We start from the raw sequence: 16,654 nt of genomic DNA, 5'->3' as shown, positions 1-16,654 counted from the left end.
CCCGGCCCCGGATAAGGGGAGGAAAATGGATGGATGGATGGATAACAAAATGGCTTGTGATTTTTTCTTTTGACATAGCCAATGCTTCATCTGACAGACCTTGATACTCAACAGTTTGTTAGTCCCACCCACACAGATGGCATGAAAGTAACCTTTTTGAGCTTGAGGTGGTAATTCAGAGGTCTAATACTGTCAGTAAGGAAAAAATTTAAGTACATTTATTTTTAAAATGACCATTTTCAAGATACATGTCCACATATGGACACCTGGCCCTATGACTTCAGTCTCTGCAATGGGCTGATGGCATCCTTACAACTTGAACGCAACTTCAAAGCAAACCTCTGACTTATTAACTCCTTTTGCTTCTTGCTGGATCTAATTTAACTCTGAACAACTTTTTACACAAAGAAGTCAAAAGAGGCCAGTGTCTCATTCTGTCACCTTCTGTCCTTCCCCCAAGAGATATGAAAGAGAAGGAGGGGGAGCTTAAGACCAATGAGAGGGAGAATAAAAGAATGAAAGAGAGGGGGCCAAGAGACGGAAAGAGTGAACCAAGTGATGAATCATGCCATGATGACTAACGTCTTGCATAACCCAGTCTGAGAATCCTTCCTATTACATGTCGGCAAGCGCCCACAAAAATGACGTTTTGCACGCCTCCCACTGTGCCCTCCTCAAAACCCAGCACTGCAGACACACTAACACCATTTGCTAGCTCAAAGGTAAACATTGGCAGGTCTAAAGCCGAACTGGCACATTGTGCTGGGTTCAAATGGATGTGGGCGACAGAGTTTTGCAACGCTTGCTGGGCCCTACGGCACCCAACGGTATTGACATGTTTGGGCTGGGTCTGACCCCATGTCTTTCAACTGACACACAAACAACGCTGACAGATATCTAATAAAAAATGTTCGCATCATTTTAAAACTTAGGAAATGTGTCTCCTACACTGTACAATTTCTGTTAGGTGTCTTAAGATCTGTTTTACACGTCAAACTGTTTGTAGCTAATAAAAAGTAATATTGCACATGTGAAACAGTTGTTTAAGCCTTTTGTGAAGAGGAAAGAGAAAGTTGTTCGAGGGATATCACTGAAATCTTGGGTGTGGAGTTGGAAAGAAGACAGCTTATCAGACCTCGATAGCTCCTCATCTCTGCTTGACAGAACTGTCTTTATTGAGTTATTTCCATTTTGGGCAATGTATGTGCAAGGACCTAACAAGAAGTAAGCATGCATCAAATGTTAAACTATTCCTTTAATGCATATATTGCCTTCACATTAGATTGCTTTCTCCATGCCCTTTAATCAAATGATTCACAAAGAAACAATTTTTTAAAAATTGAAACGCTATGAAGGAATGATTTGTCTGTGTCCCCGGGTTTGTCAAGCTCAGCCTCTGTCCCACATGAGCAGGAAGTACAGTGTACAGACCAATTTAGAAATGGGCCATCACCCAGGAACACATGACTGCGGGGGAATGTTATCCATTGGGAATAAGGCCAGTAATGTAGAAATACTTGTGTGCATGTGTGTACATATAGGGTAATAAAAATGTAGGAGAAGAAAAAGGAAAGCAAGGTTTTTCAAACTACTGTATTAATCTCTGCAGGGTGAATCAATAAAAAATTTACAAGAAACATGTTAATAATTGTGTGCAAATGTGATACCACAATAATCTTTTAAAGGTCACTCGGGTTTATATGATTTTTAATATCGGTCATAGGAACCAACACACAGATTAGGGGATGCAGAGGAATAAGCTTATGACAAGAGCCCAGAAAAAAATGCAAAAGCTTTGGTGGTGAACGAGTTACTCTCATCAGTGTGAGTGGGCCACCATTTTTGGATTCTTAAAAAGGTTTAAATCCGCTAATAAATTCCTTGTTGTTATGCTCAAAATGGAAGTGGCGTAGTTTGAACATTTCAGATTGCTGATGTCTTTCTATTACGGGAACGGGAGCCATAATTCGCTTGACCGTGTCAGTTTGAACCTGCAGACCTGATGAATCAGAGTAGCACTGTGTCAAACTCGTCTGCATGTTGACCGCCAGGTAAACCTGGCAGCCAGGTGTGGGTACACACACATGATGCAGCCGCTGGCTCAGACTGGTCCTGTTTACCAGCATCAGGAAGCCGAGCTGGCTGCAGAATGCTTCAGATGTGGTTTGTCTCTCACTTGGTAGTGTTCTGTGCTACTGGCACAGTCAGGAGGCTTGCTTGTAAAGCTAAAGGAATGCAATTTATTCCTCTACTACTTTGATCAAACACCTCATTCAAGTTAAGAGAACATACTTTTGATCCAGTAAAACTTCTTCATCTTTAAAAGGTCCATTTATGCTTCCTTTACGTACTAAAATAGACATGTGCTGGGATGCCCTGGTAGATCAGGCGCCATTCATTATCGGCCGATATCCAGTAAAAATACGCAACTGGTCATCAGCCTTAATGCTTTGTAGGCCCCGATAAGACAAATTTGACATCAGGGAATATATTTTAGAGGTGGTTTAGTCTGCTGTGTTAGCATTGAATTGTCATTTGCAGGCAAAAACATATGCAGCTCAAAGGTGAGACAGAATTTGACTAGCCTGGGTATACCCATACTGCCTTGCGCGCTCGATTTCATTTCGAAATACAAGACAGTATGGTTTCCATGGCCGATTCTTAGCCCTGTTTTAGGATTCAATCACAGAACGGGGAGGGACGGCAAGACAATGGCGTGTTGTCACACATGGTGATTTCGCATGCGAGCCGGAGGACAGCAGAGCCGCCGAGAGACCCGCAGCAGCTTGTCCATTTACTGCCGGTAGACTGTGAGCTGAAACTACAGAGCAGCCAGAGTCAGAACATGCTGCAGAAAAACACTGCAGAAGCAGAATTGAGCATTTTAGTCTCAAAGTAGAGATGGGCTAGTCTGGCTATGTAAACATCAATTTCTGTCGCTCTACATACGTCATCTGGTATAACTGATACGATTGGCTAAGAGCTACCTACAGACGCTTATGATAGACATTCGTAGCGCCCAATAAACGGCTCTGGAGGATCGTAAACCATGCCTCCTCTACGGAAAAATGAATTGGTAGTATCCAGACTAGATCACATTTGTGATCTAGTCTGGCATTAGCCAGGCTAGAATCTGACTGAAAAGTTATCAAAAAAACTGTTGTATACAGTTAGTCTACATAACTGTTTTAAGATTTTCTTTATTTCAACGAGCTTCACGTTGGAATAAAATTGCTAAAATGCTGTTAAAACAACACTTGCTAAGCTCAAAACCAAACTAAACCCAACAAAATCAATCAAACATTTCTCCTTGGTCCATAATAAGGCTTGCCTCCTACCAGTAAATACAATTTTTTCAGTCTTGCACATCCCTTGGCAAACCTAGCCTCCTATTTACAGCATATGGCTGACCACAGTAACACACACACACTGAAGTGGCAGCACTTGCACCTTGCCAGCCTACTCAATTTCATGACCCTGCACGAGATATCACATATACGGGTGAAGTGGCAGGTGGGGTAAGAGGAATTCACTTCTCTCATACACACATAAAGTACACTTAGCATGTTGGATAATGTCTGCCTCTCTCATGTTAGGGTCGTGTTGATTATTGAGGAGGAATTAGTTTAAAAAGTTATTGTGTTTCAGTGCTGTGGGATTATAGATACATATACAACTGTAAAGAAATCGCCATGGTCCAGCCTCCACAGCAATGAATTTTTTAATCTCGAAAATATTAAACATCGGAATTGCAATGTGGAAAAGAAATATTAAAATATCCTAGATAAATAAAACATAAATAAATAAACTTCAAACAAAACAAATAAAATAGACTTTCAGGTTCTGTTAACAAAAAAATTCCTAACCCTAACCCTTTTTCGGCAATTCATACTGCCTGTCAAACATTTGCAGCATTACTTTAAACACAACACAAAAAAAGCATAAAAAGTCACGCATGTAAACGACAATATATTGAGTCCAGAAAATAACTATCATGTCCATTTTTATATATAGAAGGATAAGTCGATATAGTGATTATCGTGACAAGCCTATTCATCATGGCATTTAGTATCTCTATCAGGGATGATGATTCCTGTCAGGCACACCTCACCAATTATAGAAGCAATATTCTCATCTACACGTGATATTGACAGGGTGGATTGCCCTTTGTTTGTTTAATCTTACAAGCCACGTCCTTGTTTATATTTTACTGGATGGTCAGTTTGAGATCAAAAGCTTTAAAGTACTACTTTATTAATCTGGATTTCTACCTTATTGTCAGTAAAAGCTTTTTTTCTTAACCTGCAACAAGTGTGCCACCAGAGGCTTTTAAAACTGGACGCTGAGGGGTTAACAGCTTCTGCTCTCCTGACTGCAGCTGGAAGAGACTGCTGTGGGATGACTGGGCCGCTTGTGAGTGCTTTGGGATGGTGCTACTCGTTAAGAAGAGTAGAAACAAGTCTCCAATATCACCAGAAAATGTCACTAGATTTGTCGCTAGTCGATTTTTTGAAAAAGAGTCGCTAGAGGGGTCTAAATAGTCTAAAGTTGAGCAATTCTCCCTTTGTTTGTTTAATCTTACAAGCCACGTCCTTGCTTATATTTAACTGGATGGTCAGTTTGAGATCGAAAGATTTAAAGTACTATTTTATTAATCTGGACTTCCACCTTATTGTCAGTAAAAGCTTTTTTTCTTAACCTGCAACAAGTGTGCCACCAGAGGCTTTTAAAAGGGAAACTGTTTACCATATATAGTTGATGTGGGGTGTTTTCTTATGTAAACAAGCCTGCTCATGCACAAGCACACCCATGCAGTGTGTGGGCTTTATCGCTGCTGAGGCCCACGGCTGTGCGTAAGCATTGCAAATGTGACACATGCAACTTGTTGGTTCTGGTACCGAGGGTTTTTAAGCACATAAGAGCTCTTTCTATGCATGATTTCACTTGTCAGGGTGTAGAGTCTGATGGCAGCATATGTTTAATCCTGATGAGAAATATAATCATGCGAAAAGAGCTTCTATCCTGTACACACATGCACATCCTGAAGCCTCTGAAGTATTCATGAGAAAATGAGCAGATAAATATTTATGTCAAGTTACGCACAGCCTGAACAACAAACTAAGACAAGCTCATCAATAATTACAAACTCTGCTTGCTCATTCTTAAATCACATTCGTCATTCATCCTGAACTCACAGTTTCAGGCAGATAGAAGACAGAATAATAACTTCTTTATGATCATTCTGGGAACAAATGTAACATGACACTCACTGCTCAACACTTTAAAAGTAAAAATGAGAATCACTTTCTTGTAAGCAATTGTTTAAACTACTTACGACTTAAACTGTAGTTCTAAACCTTTTTTGTAGTTCTGATGTGCTTTGAATAAACAAAGGGGTGAGACTTGACACGTGTCCTCCACTTCTTACTAGTCATTAATTCATTTAATTGAGCTTTATTATTATGTTTATTGGGATTTTGCTAAATTCCTGCAGAAAATTGTATTGTTATTCTTGTTTGTTTTGCTTTTATTTTGTTTTATTAGGCGCATTTCCATTAGGTACTTTTTTCCTCTAGTGACCCAAGGATCGACCCAAGATCCACCCAACTTCACAGGTTAGCGGCTCAGAAAGTACCTGCCTCGGGTAGGACTGGTACAAACTGGACACTGAGGGGTTAAATTCGCCTTCTCTGACTGCAGCTGGAAGAGACTGCTGCGGGAGGACTGGACCACTTGTGACTGCTTTGGGATGGCGCTACTCGTTAAGAAGAGTAGAAAGTAGAAAAGAAGTAGAGTCTCCAATGTCACCAGAAAAAGTCACTAGGTTTGTCGCTACTCGCTTTTTTGAAAAACAGTCGCTAGAGGGGCCTAAATAGTCTAAATATAGAGACAAAGTCTCAAAGTTGGGAACACTGCTTGCAGCGTCGGCCTGCCACATTCGAACCCCGTTGGTTAGCCGCTACAAAAGTACCTGTATGGAAACAGAGGCCTAGGGGAACTAACTAGTGGGCGGAGCCAAAACACTTCTTTCCAAAAAGTACTCAGAAAAGTACTCAGTGGAAACACACCTATTGTTTTTTTTGTTTTGCTTTTTGTTTTGACATGTTTGAATAAAGAGACACAAATATATATATTTGTGAACTTCAGTTCCAGGAAAAGGCTTTTCAATAGCATTGGATCCCAGTCGGAAGTTAAGTGCTTGTGACAGCAAAATTAAATGTTTTAAAATGGAGTATAACTGCACAGGAATTATATATAATTTAAACTAACATATTACGTACCATTTATAAAAGCAATCACCCTTCATACAATTTGTCATATTTTCTCATATGAACCTGAACCACATTTGGCATGCACCACCACAACAGCTCTGAGCCTCCATCAATCTGAGCCGTCAGCGGAGGACCCATGCCGGAGTTTGTCTTTGACGGTTAGTTCTCACAGGCATTAACATCTCGGCTGGGAGCTTTGATGTGGTGACTGGAAGGCGTTTTCCTAAAAAACCTCCACCCATTCCTACATTAAGTCCCGTGCCACACCAAAGGCCAGAGACATCTGGTGCGTCTCTAATGAGGAGCTCAAAGACCTTCCGGCAGCTTCCCATCAGCAAACACTGTCTTTACTCTGTAATATACCGTCTATTCAGCTCAAAGGACATGACAAAGAAAGAAAAGCACGGGGTTGTACGAGAAAGACAAACAGTATATTTTGTTACTATTCTGTACTGATCTCTCCAAAGGGTGACTGCATTATTTGTTGAACGTTAATTTATTTATAATAATGGTAAATACTACAAAAGCATTTTGAACCTCAAAGCCATTCCTTGTCTACATTAACTGGGTCGTAATATACATCATTCCAGCCTCTGTCATGTGCTGAAAATCCCTCTCATCTCTCAAGAATGACTTCAGTATGACCCTCATGCTACTGAGTCACCTCTTGCTTGTGTAATTTGCTTTTATCCCCTTTTGCCTTCTCCATCTTTTACTCCATACCTTTGTTCTCTTAACCCATTTAGGCCTAAAACGCCTGGAAAAAATGCCTGTAAAACCTCTGGGCGATTTTAAAATAACTCCTCTAAAACCTAAAGTTTTTCTGGAAATTCAACAGAAGTGTCAACGTCTACTAAATAATCGATTTTTCAGCCTCTGTAGCAGATAGAAATGAAATTCAAAAAGTATTTGAGAGCTTATAGCTGTTATATCTGAGCTCCCTCTGCTATAGTCATCTCCCGCCATGATTTAAATTCTTGAAAAGTCCCATGTTGCATTGCGACACTCCCACATGTATTCTGATACATTTCATTGGCCAAGAGACCAAAAATAGGTGAAAAAAACTTGAAATACTACAAAACGACGTATCCGCTTTCCCGGCTTTAATGGTACAATAACGCAAGAGCGCCCCCGATTTTAATGGTAGAAATGCGGTAATGCTTTCCCGCCTTAAATGGGTTAATTAAGTTTCTCATCCAAGATTAGTCAAAGCTAAATACGATATTACAGTCAATAGTCGTGTTCCCATCAACAAATTTCGATGCACATTTTGAAGATTTGCATGAGAAAAGCTTGATGGAAATACCAACATTAAAACTAAATAAAAACATTTGAGAATGCGCAGAAAAGTTTTTATGCCAATTTGTGTTTTTTGAAAAATAGTAAATGCGCAAAACGGGAGATGGAACCGATTTTTGCGAATAAATTCTGACATAATGATCATTTAACTCACATGACTGATCAGCGCTCTGACATGAAACAACAATTAGAAGTTGCCAAATTGATTCTAATCTTAATGTCTTCTTCCACTACTGTTTACTGGCGGATTAGCCTACAGCAATACATTACACTGCCATCTTCTGACCAAAGTATGTTTAAGAAGCTTTGTTTGGAATCTCGCATTTTCTTAAGTGCGACATTAAAATTTTGCCTTGAAATTCAATTTGACTTGGAATGGAAACACAGCTGATGTCATTCTATAGACAATGAACAGGGCTCCTTATTTGAGGTTTGAACTGATTTTCACCCAAAAATATTTGAATTTTGGGGGGGGGGTTTTGGGGGTGCTCATGAATTCAAAAGTTGCTTTTACTGCTGCACATTTAAAAGATTTCATGCTACGTCTTGTTGGCGCCAACCTAAACCTCAGAATACTTTTTTTTTTTGCATTTACAGCCAACCAACAAACCATGAGTTTGAACCACATGTTGAAAACTGAAACCCATGAGGTTTTACTTGTCGTCCCCATTTAACATGATGGGAGTTTTTTTTTAAAGGTGGTTTCGGATATCATTCCAAAGACAAAATGGTAAGTAATTATCAACTAATCTTATTCTTAACAAAACATTTACAATTACAGAATCTACTCAGATTCTCTACAGGTATACATGTCTCATATTTGTCATGTGTGAGTAAAACAAGACAGATTATGTGAAAGAGGAGACATTTGGGTAATTACAGAGTGTGTGCTCATATTATCTGACAAAAGAAGGTAGCAGGAAGTCTAAGGCCGCTAATTGTCCTTAAATTCGAATTCAAAAACCACATGATGACAGCAGGAAACACCCAACATCTGACTCAGACACGCACCAAACACAGTCAGAGATTACCAAGTCTGACCTCAGATAAGCCAGAGGCACAGAGGCTGAGACACGTTCATTTCCTAGTCTTACTCTTGACTCGAGGTGCAACAAAGCAACTCAAGTTATTAACTATTCTTACAAATACACACACACACGCACGCTGCAGCAATGAAAAGCCAGCCCAGCATGTTACCCCAGCACGTTGGCTCTCACCAAAGCACCAGATCATTAAAAACCCATGAGCTGCTTTTTTTTTTTTTTTTAACCAAATGCTTGTTAGAGCAAACGCTACAAATCTGACCTCATTGAGGCAGAGTGGCTAAATTATATATCAGTGCAATGAGATGACATCACTCAAGAGGGTCCTCTGGTGGGAGCCCACGTCACCTGTGTTTCCAGCTCTGCACTAATTCTGTGAGTTTGTGATGTGAATAATAATTATTTGAATCTGGTCCTTCTTATAACAAAGACATGAAAAAAATTACAATATTTTAATATGTGTGGCTGTAATATCAACTCACGAAGGCAAAGAGGTTTCTACCAGTGTACTGCAAATTTGAGACGAGACTTGAAAGAAAAAAAAACCTTCAAACATTACAATGAGCTGCAATCAAAAAATAAACTGACTGCATGTTTTGTGTTACACACACAGTTCTTATTAAACCTTCTTAAAAATAAATAAATAAACACACACACAGAGAGCATAAAGCTCAACCTCTGACCTCCCGACATGCTCTGTGTGCTCATAAAGTGCTAAAGAGTTTTTGGGATATACCCAGTGTTTGTCCTATACAAATGTTGTTGCTGGATACTATCGTGCAGTAAAATTGTTAAAAACCACCTACTGTGAATTGCTGAGGTGACAGGAGCAGGATGGGGCGTCCTTTAGTCAGGTCAAAATCTCTGATTGATCCTTCATCAGTCCTGCCTGTGTTGATTCAAAACAACAAAAATCACTTACAAGTATTTCAACAGATTGAATAAGTAATACAACAAAGCATCAACATTATTTGTTCTTCTGAAATGCTAACGAGATCCTCATCAGTTCCTTGCCTCAGGACTCGAGGTCGACCGATATATTGGCCGGCCGATATATCGGCCCGATATTTGCTTTTTATAATCGACCATTGGCCGATAAATGCATGCGTTCGATCAATTAGCCCATTTCACTGAGCCAACACCAGGCAAGGCTCTGTGCAACATCTGCCATTCTCTGGTGAGCTGGGTGCTGACAACGGAAAAAAGAAAAACACATCAAATATGTGGACTCATGTGAGGTGCCACCACCTCGAGGCCTAGAACAACATACACATTGTTTGCAATCCAACTGTTTGTTTTGTTAAAAATTGTTTTTGTTTGTTTGTTTAAATTGAGACTTGTGTAACATTTATTATAATTGTGTCATTTTTATCATGTAAACAGAGGGAAAAAAGGCAATATCGGCTTCAAGAATCGGCCCTAAAAAAAATCGGCAGCACATATCGGGGATCGGTTAAGACTGATGTCAAAATAATCGGTATCGGCCTTAAAAAACCCTTATTGGTCGACCACTACTAAAGGACAATGGTGATTCACCATAATGGCATAAAACAATCTCAATCATTATGACCAAACAAGCCAAGGGGGGGAAAAAAAGCTGTTCCAGCTGTGTTCTTACCATGTGACACTTTTGGCTGCATGCCACATATCCAGTGTATGATTCAGACCCCATGTCTTGAACATCCCTGTCTCTGAGTCTGGGAGAAAAAGATTTGCATTTATTTCCATGTATTGTCATTGCTTCCACCTTTAAATGAACTTGTTCATAGTTTCAGTGTGACAGGGCTAAATGATGTCAAAGCAACCATAGAACTTTTATTCTGTGATATAAGCTTAAAACTGTCTAACTAAAGACACACAAGTGTTTCCTGATTAATATTATGTCACCCTGATTCACAGCAAACATTATGTAAAAGCAATCATCTTGCATAACTGTCTACCAGGAACCTTGCAAACTTTAACAATAGCGTTAATGAGGATAAATGTTACCTCAAAGCCACACATAAATAGAACGCTTGTGTCTAGCTCATCCACACTAAATAAGACAACCAGATAGCAACCAGCTATAGGGTCCAATTTAGCTTCTAAATTTGTTGTTTTCAAACCTAATAACTATCAAATGATACTGAATTACCCTGAAACAATGGTGCATAATTTAGGTAGAGTACATTTTATATTTATAAACTGTAGTGGTACTTACCAATCCAAGAGAAACCCAGCCACATCAGAATCGGCCATCAGTCCCTTTTCTTCTTTCAATGCTCCCCATCTTGGCAAGGCAATGCCAAAGGTAGTTTGTCTTGCCTTTTTGAATGTTTGCATTCTTCAGAATGTCAAATTGATTCTTTTTGATCAGCCATTGCCACACCGATTTGTCACCTCATTTAGCAATAGATAGTGGCATTGCAGACATTTATTTAAATGGTCTTAGAGATGGACCATCATACTGAAAATGCGTTCCAGTGCACATAGCTACATTATAGTATGAATTAGAGGTCGACCAAAACATCGGACGGCCGATATATCGGGCCGATATTTGCGTTTTTTACTTGTATCAGCATCGGCCGATACGTTCGTGCGTTCGCCGATCATTTAGCCCATTTCACTGAGCCAACACCAGGCAAGGCTCGGTGCAACATCTGCCATTTGCTGGTGAGCTGGGTGCCACCACCTCGAGGCCTATAACAACATACACATTGTTTGCTATCCAGCTTGGCTGATTTATGCTCTGGAAGGAGCTTGTTAACTTGTTTTGAGTTTCATGGCTTATACTCATCACTCTTTTTTTGAACAGCAGTCACAGATCATGAATGACTGAGTAAGGTTGTGGTAATTTTAACTCTTTTCCAATACTGTTGGGTAGTTCAATCTACAGCAATGCGCCACAACTGACAACATCCTTTTATATGTTTGTAGCATTGCTGTCCTGTTAGAACTACATATTTCTAAAATGTAAGGTTTTCAGGATCTTAGAAAAACAGTCCTGATTTCAGCTTTGTGGTGATACATTTTCCAGCTGATTGAAAATCAAATAGTTGATTTATCTTAAGAAGTAGTAGAATTATAGCACAATCTTCTTGAATACCCAGTAATTTATCAGCTAAATTTATGGTAGACATGTGCAACAAATATTTATGGTGCACATGTTAGTGTTCTGTCAGTACTCGCTGCTCCTTGGGAAATCAGAAAGATGTTGGCAGTTTTGCAAACCCTCTTTCCAGCGATGTCCACACGCTGCTAGAGGATACTCTCCTAAATCCCTGGCCAGGTGCAGGTGTAGCGGGCAGCATCCTCTCCCATGCAACGGCCAGTCCGGAGCTCCTCTTCTGTAGCTGTTCGTTCGGCTACATCAGAAAAACACCACCAGAACTCCACAAACACCAAGGTCCTATTCTATAAATGTCCACATGTACTCAATTTACCTGTAGTGACCATTCTCAATGCTAAATGTGCTCATATCTTAGCTCGTGAGCGCGACAGCTAGCAACCGTTGACGGTATGACACTGCTTTTGTGCCAATTAAGTGACATTACTAAGAGATAACGGCTCCAAACAAGCTTCATTTTCCCCTTTTACACTGTTACAAACAACAGTTCTTCTCGCTGAATCACTAATAAAAATGACAATAATATAAACAGTTACTTAACAGACGTTACTCAGCTTAAAACAACGGTTTACTTTGGCAGTGGACTTGTCTGTTAGCGTTCGCGTGCTCTCTGACTTGCGTTCACTTAAGCCCCGCCCACCTCGGATGACAATACTCATCACTGATTGGCCGAAAAAGAAGAATGACAGATGTGATTAACCAATATATAGAAGAGTGATGGACCGTGATATGTTCAAGGTCTACCGGCAGCGTAGCATGTTTCAACTGCGACATGATTGTTGTTTATGAGGCGTTTAAGGGTCCCTCTAAATTGAATTAGTTCTAGTAAATTCTACATGACTTTTTTACATCAATGAATGTAAACAGTACAAAAAACTTGTCTACCATACCTACCATACCAAATAATGTTAATTTGCTGTCCATATTTGTTTTTTCTTTTCTCTTTCCTGCATTTCTAAATATTTTAGTCTGTCATGTGGTTATTCCGTGATGTTATTTTGGACCTAAGTTGTTAAGTATACTAACTGTTTACAAAAAAAAAAAAAAAAAGAGTCCCAGTGAGCACCAAATAGAATTTCAACGTTGATTTCTCGTTGAAAACTGGGGGATATTTGGTTCAGAACATCTAAGACCTGTTTTCAACCAGCTAAAATGCAGTTTCAACAATGTGGTACATGAAGACTTAATGCCAATGCATTAAATGCTTCATGTAGAATGTAATTAATATTGACTGTGTGCTGCCAACATGAAGCTTCTAGGACACCGTTGTGGGAGTAGTCTTATAGGCCTACATTAATGTAAAGTTACTAAGACATTTTGCTTTCTGCAGTTATGTGAATGTGCAAGACAGAACTTCAACTCCGAAAGGTTCCACCACATATTTCTCAGCATAAAATATATATATATTTATGCACATTCTTTTCTATTATTTGCACGTTAAATTTCTTCGATTGAAAATCGAGAGAGAAATATGGCCTAATGTTAACAGTGAATCAACGTCTTCAAATAGTTTCACTTTTGAACAGGTTTTGAACGTCTTTTCATTGGTCTTTTCAACTGGAAAAATGCACACTTTGGAGTTTTTGTCATCCACTCTGCATTGGAAGTTGCAGGCTTCTTTTACGGATTTTGATTGAGTTTTCAAAGTTGCAACAAACCAAATCTAGCTTGCTTGGCGTATGTTTGAATCAAGATTTTTTTAAAAACCACACATTTTTTAGTTGATGGGAAACTTTATGTATTAATAGTATACACACACATAGAGTGTGCTTTTTCTCTAACTGGTGTTTAACAAGTTACCTCGGGAAATGAGTCTTTGCACCAACAAGCATTCATGTTTTTTTTTAAATATCTTTGAGGGGTTTTTTGTTCAAATAATTGCCATGCAGCATGTTTCCCTTCTTACTGTTAGCAAGTTGAGAGACAGTAACTTGATCGAAGTAACAATAGTGACTCACAGCAATGTGGATTTTTTTTTCTTGTGGTGTTGGCGGGTGTAACCTTTCCACTATGACTCATCCGCATTGAGCAACGTTACAACCTGGAGGTCACAAAAGGTGTTTGCACAACATAACTTTATAATGATGGTGATTACGGGCACATTATAAAGGAAATGATTCACCTGACATGTTTACAGCCGTGTGTGTGTGTGTGTGTGCGCAGTGATTCACTCTTTCCATCTTTAAATTGTTGTTTTTCCATCATGCTTCTTCACAAATCCGATATGATTCATTGTTCCAAAGCTCCCCGAGATCACAGTCAAATCCACATTTACATAGACTATAATTAGATGAGTGCAGGAGACTGCTGGGTGCAGTGGGTGGACTCTGTTGTGAGGCTTTCACACCCATGCCAGCCTCTTCTACAGCGGTTTTGTTGTTGTCATTTACAGTGACAGTTCAGCTGCTTGACAGAAGATGTTTCAATTTACTGTCATTCAGACATTACAGTATGTTTCTTACCCACATAATAGATATGATTGGCCAAACATGCAAGATTCAAGTTAGGTTTTTTTGAAAAAGGAAAGATGATTCAGTCTTATGAGCGTCATCAGATGCAAATGGATCAAAAACATAATGTGCACATTTCCAACACTCACCCACTGCTGTTATTTATTTTTGAATGGGCTGCTGAAGAGGAGCAGGCCCCAATTTAGAGAACTCAGACACTCAGTAAAATTAGCAGTGAAATTACTGCTTCGTCGTACTCGGTGTGGTTTCTATGGTTGCCACAGTCACAGGGTGAGCGGCCGCAGCAGCAAGTTGAAACAGTTCAACCATCATCAACTCAACAAATAGCCGTGTGCTTCCAGGAGAGCAGCTGCCAACCTCTGCCCCCCTGCTGCTGCTGCTGCTGATGCTGCCTGTCTTGGCTGCATGACTTACACTAGTAACCAGTGTCTGCAGCCAATGCAACTGCACAGTGTTGTAGTACTCAAGATCGGTCTTGATCTCAAGACCGGTCTCAAGACCACTTTTTGAAGGTTTCAGCGGTTGAACATCACGGTTGAACATCGAACATGAAGAAGGTATTCTTGTTTTTAATGTGGCCGGCAGGAGCAGCTTCAGCTCTCGTCTTGGAATCGACTGCATTTTTACTCGTTCTTGTCTCGGTCTCGGACAAAGCAGATTTTATTTCAAGACCGGTCAAGACTACAACTCTGCATTTTTGGATTTACTTGTTAATATCATTACTGTGATTTTTGCGTAAATCGTATTGCTTCAAGTACAACCAATAACATGACTCATATATCTTTTGAAGTTGTTGTCACCATTAACGGCTGTCACCCCTCCCGCCTCCTTTCACACGCCCCCACAAATTGCGTGTGAATGACAGGAGAAGATGTCAGCCAACTTGTCGGTAATAAAATTTGGTTACCTGAACCACAAAGATTCTTTGTCTCTCTAGGTCACATGTGTCAAACTGATCCAGGAAAGGGCCTAGTGGGTGCAAGTTTTCATTCCAACCAAGCAGGAGCACACATGACTCCACCCATCTAATCACCTGGGCTGTCTTCACTTGTTTGATTTGTCTGGATGGAACAAAAACCTGCAGCCACTTGGCCCTTTCCTGGATCAGTTTGACACATGTGGTCTAAAGCACATGTGTCTAAAGTCATGTGTGCTCCTGCTTGGTTGGAATGAAAACTTGCACCCACTAGGCCCTTTCCTGGATCAGTTTGACACCCCTGCTCTAGGTCGTCCTCAGATGAGCCTTCCATCGTCGCTTCCAGTCGTCCCGATTCTCCATACATCTGGCCAGTTCATTGGTACTTTGTGCTCCTGCATCGTCCTTGAGTACGTCCACATATGTTAGTGTGGGACGTCCCACAGACCGGCGCCCATGTGTTGGTTCCCACAGCACCAGTTTGCTGGCCGACAGTTGTTGATCCCTTTGGCAGTGTCCTGCTAGTCTCATTCTCCTGGCTGCTATTTTCTGGCTCAACCTTGGTATTCCCTCATACAGAGTCTTGTTAGTAACATGTGTACTCTTGCTGATGTTTAGTACTGCACGCAGCATTCTGGTGTAGCACCCGTCTAGAGACTTCTGCAGGGTTGGCTTCAGGGTCCAGCATTCACTGCTTCCAATTGATTAAATGGTGTTGTAGAGTCGATGCTGTGAAAACAAATAAAAGACCTAGACAAAAAAACTATAGTAGTGGAACTGTATCCCAAATCGGACACCGTTGGGCTAAGATTCTATCAACATTTCACATTAACCACTAATAAAAATAATCATGTTATGCTTCCAATTGATTAAATGGTGTTAAACTAAAGTCTAACTTCTTATCCTTCGAACCATATATTGTTTTAACCGTGTACATTAGCCTCGGGTTTATCAGAGTCGGCTAAAGGATGCTAACGCCAGTGAATTAGCCGTGCGCTAACTGTATCCCAAATCGGCGCCCATGTGTTGGTTCCCACAGCACCAGTTTGCTGGCTGACAGTTGTTGATCCCTTTGGCAGTGTCCTGCTAGTCTCATTCTCCTGGCTGCTATTTTCTGGCTCAACCTTGGTATTCCCTCATACAGAGTCTTGTTAGTAACATGTGTACTCTTGCTGATGTTAAGTACTGCACGCAGCATTCTGGTGTAGCACCCGTCTAGAGACTTCTGCAGGGTTGGCTTCAGGGTCCAGCATTCACTGCCATATAGGAGAACAGACTCCACCGTTGCGTAGAAGCTAAGTTTTATTTGTGTACAACTACAAAAAAAAGAAAACACAGCAACTTGTAAATTCTGCAAAGCAGAACGGAGACGGCTGGGACTGGTCTTGGTCTTGTCTTGGTCTCGATACACTGTGGTCTTGGAATTGACTTGGTCTCGGTGGTCTTGACTACAACACTGTAAGAGTACTTCAACATCATTAAATGCAACACATGATAGAGTTTGTGACGAGAGCATCTAGAAAAATGCTGAGTTTGTTCTTGAGTCT

At 40.3% G+C, this 16,654-nt stretch overlaps 1 protein-coding gene across 1 annotated transcript in view; it reads right to left on the bottom strand.

Moving 5' to 3' along the window:
* The window catches only part of si:dkey-106n21.1 (solute carrier family 23 member 2), a 93,880-nt gene extending 82,578 nt beyond the window's left edge, over positions 1-11,302 (bottom strand). Inside the window, exons 1-2 of the mRNA XM_059334987.1 lie at positions 10,233-11,302; positions 9,421-9,503 (exon numbers count right to left, since the gene is read on the bottom strand). Of these exons, the coding sequence (XP_059190970.1) occupies positions 9,421-9,503; positions 10,233-10,254 (105 nt within the window). The 5' untranslated portion in view covers positions 10,255-11,302. The remainder of the gene's footprint in view (positions 1-9,420; positions 9,504-10,232) is intronic.
* Positions 11,303-16,654: the final 5,352 nt, after the last annotated feature.

Source organism: Centropristis striata, chromosome 6 (assembly GCF_030273125.1).
Source record: "Centropristis striata isolate RG_2023a ecotype Rhode Island chromosome 6, C.striata_1.0, whole genome shotgun sequence".
In the NCBI taxonomy this organism is placed as follows: Eukaryota; Metazoa; Chordata; class Actinopteri; order Perciformes; family Serranidae; genus Centropristis; species Centropristis striata.
Note: the sequence above shows the minus strand (reverse complement) of the source record. Positions and strands in the feature narration are given on the sequence as shown.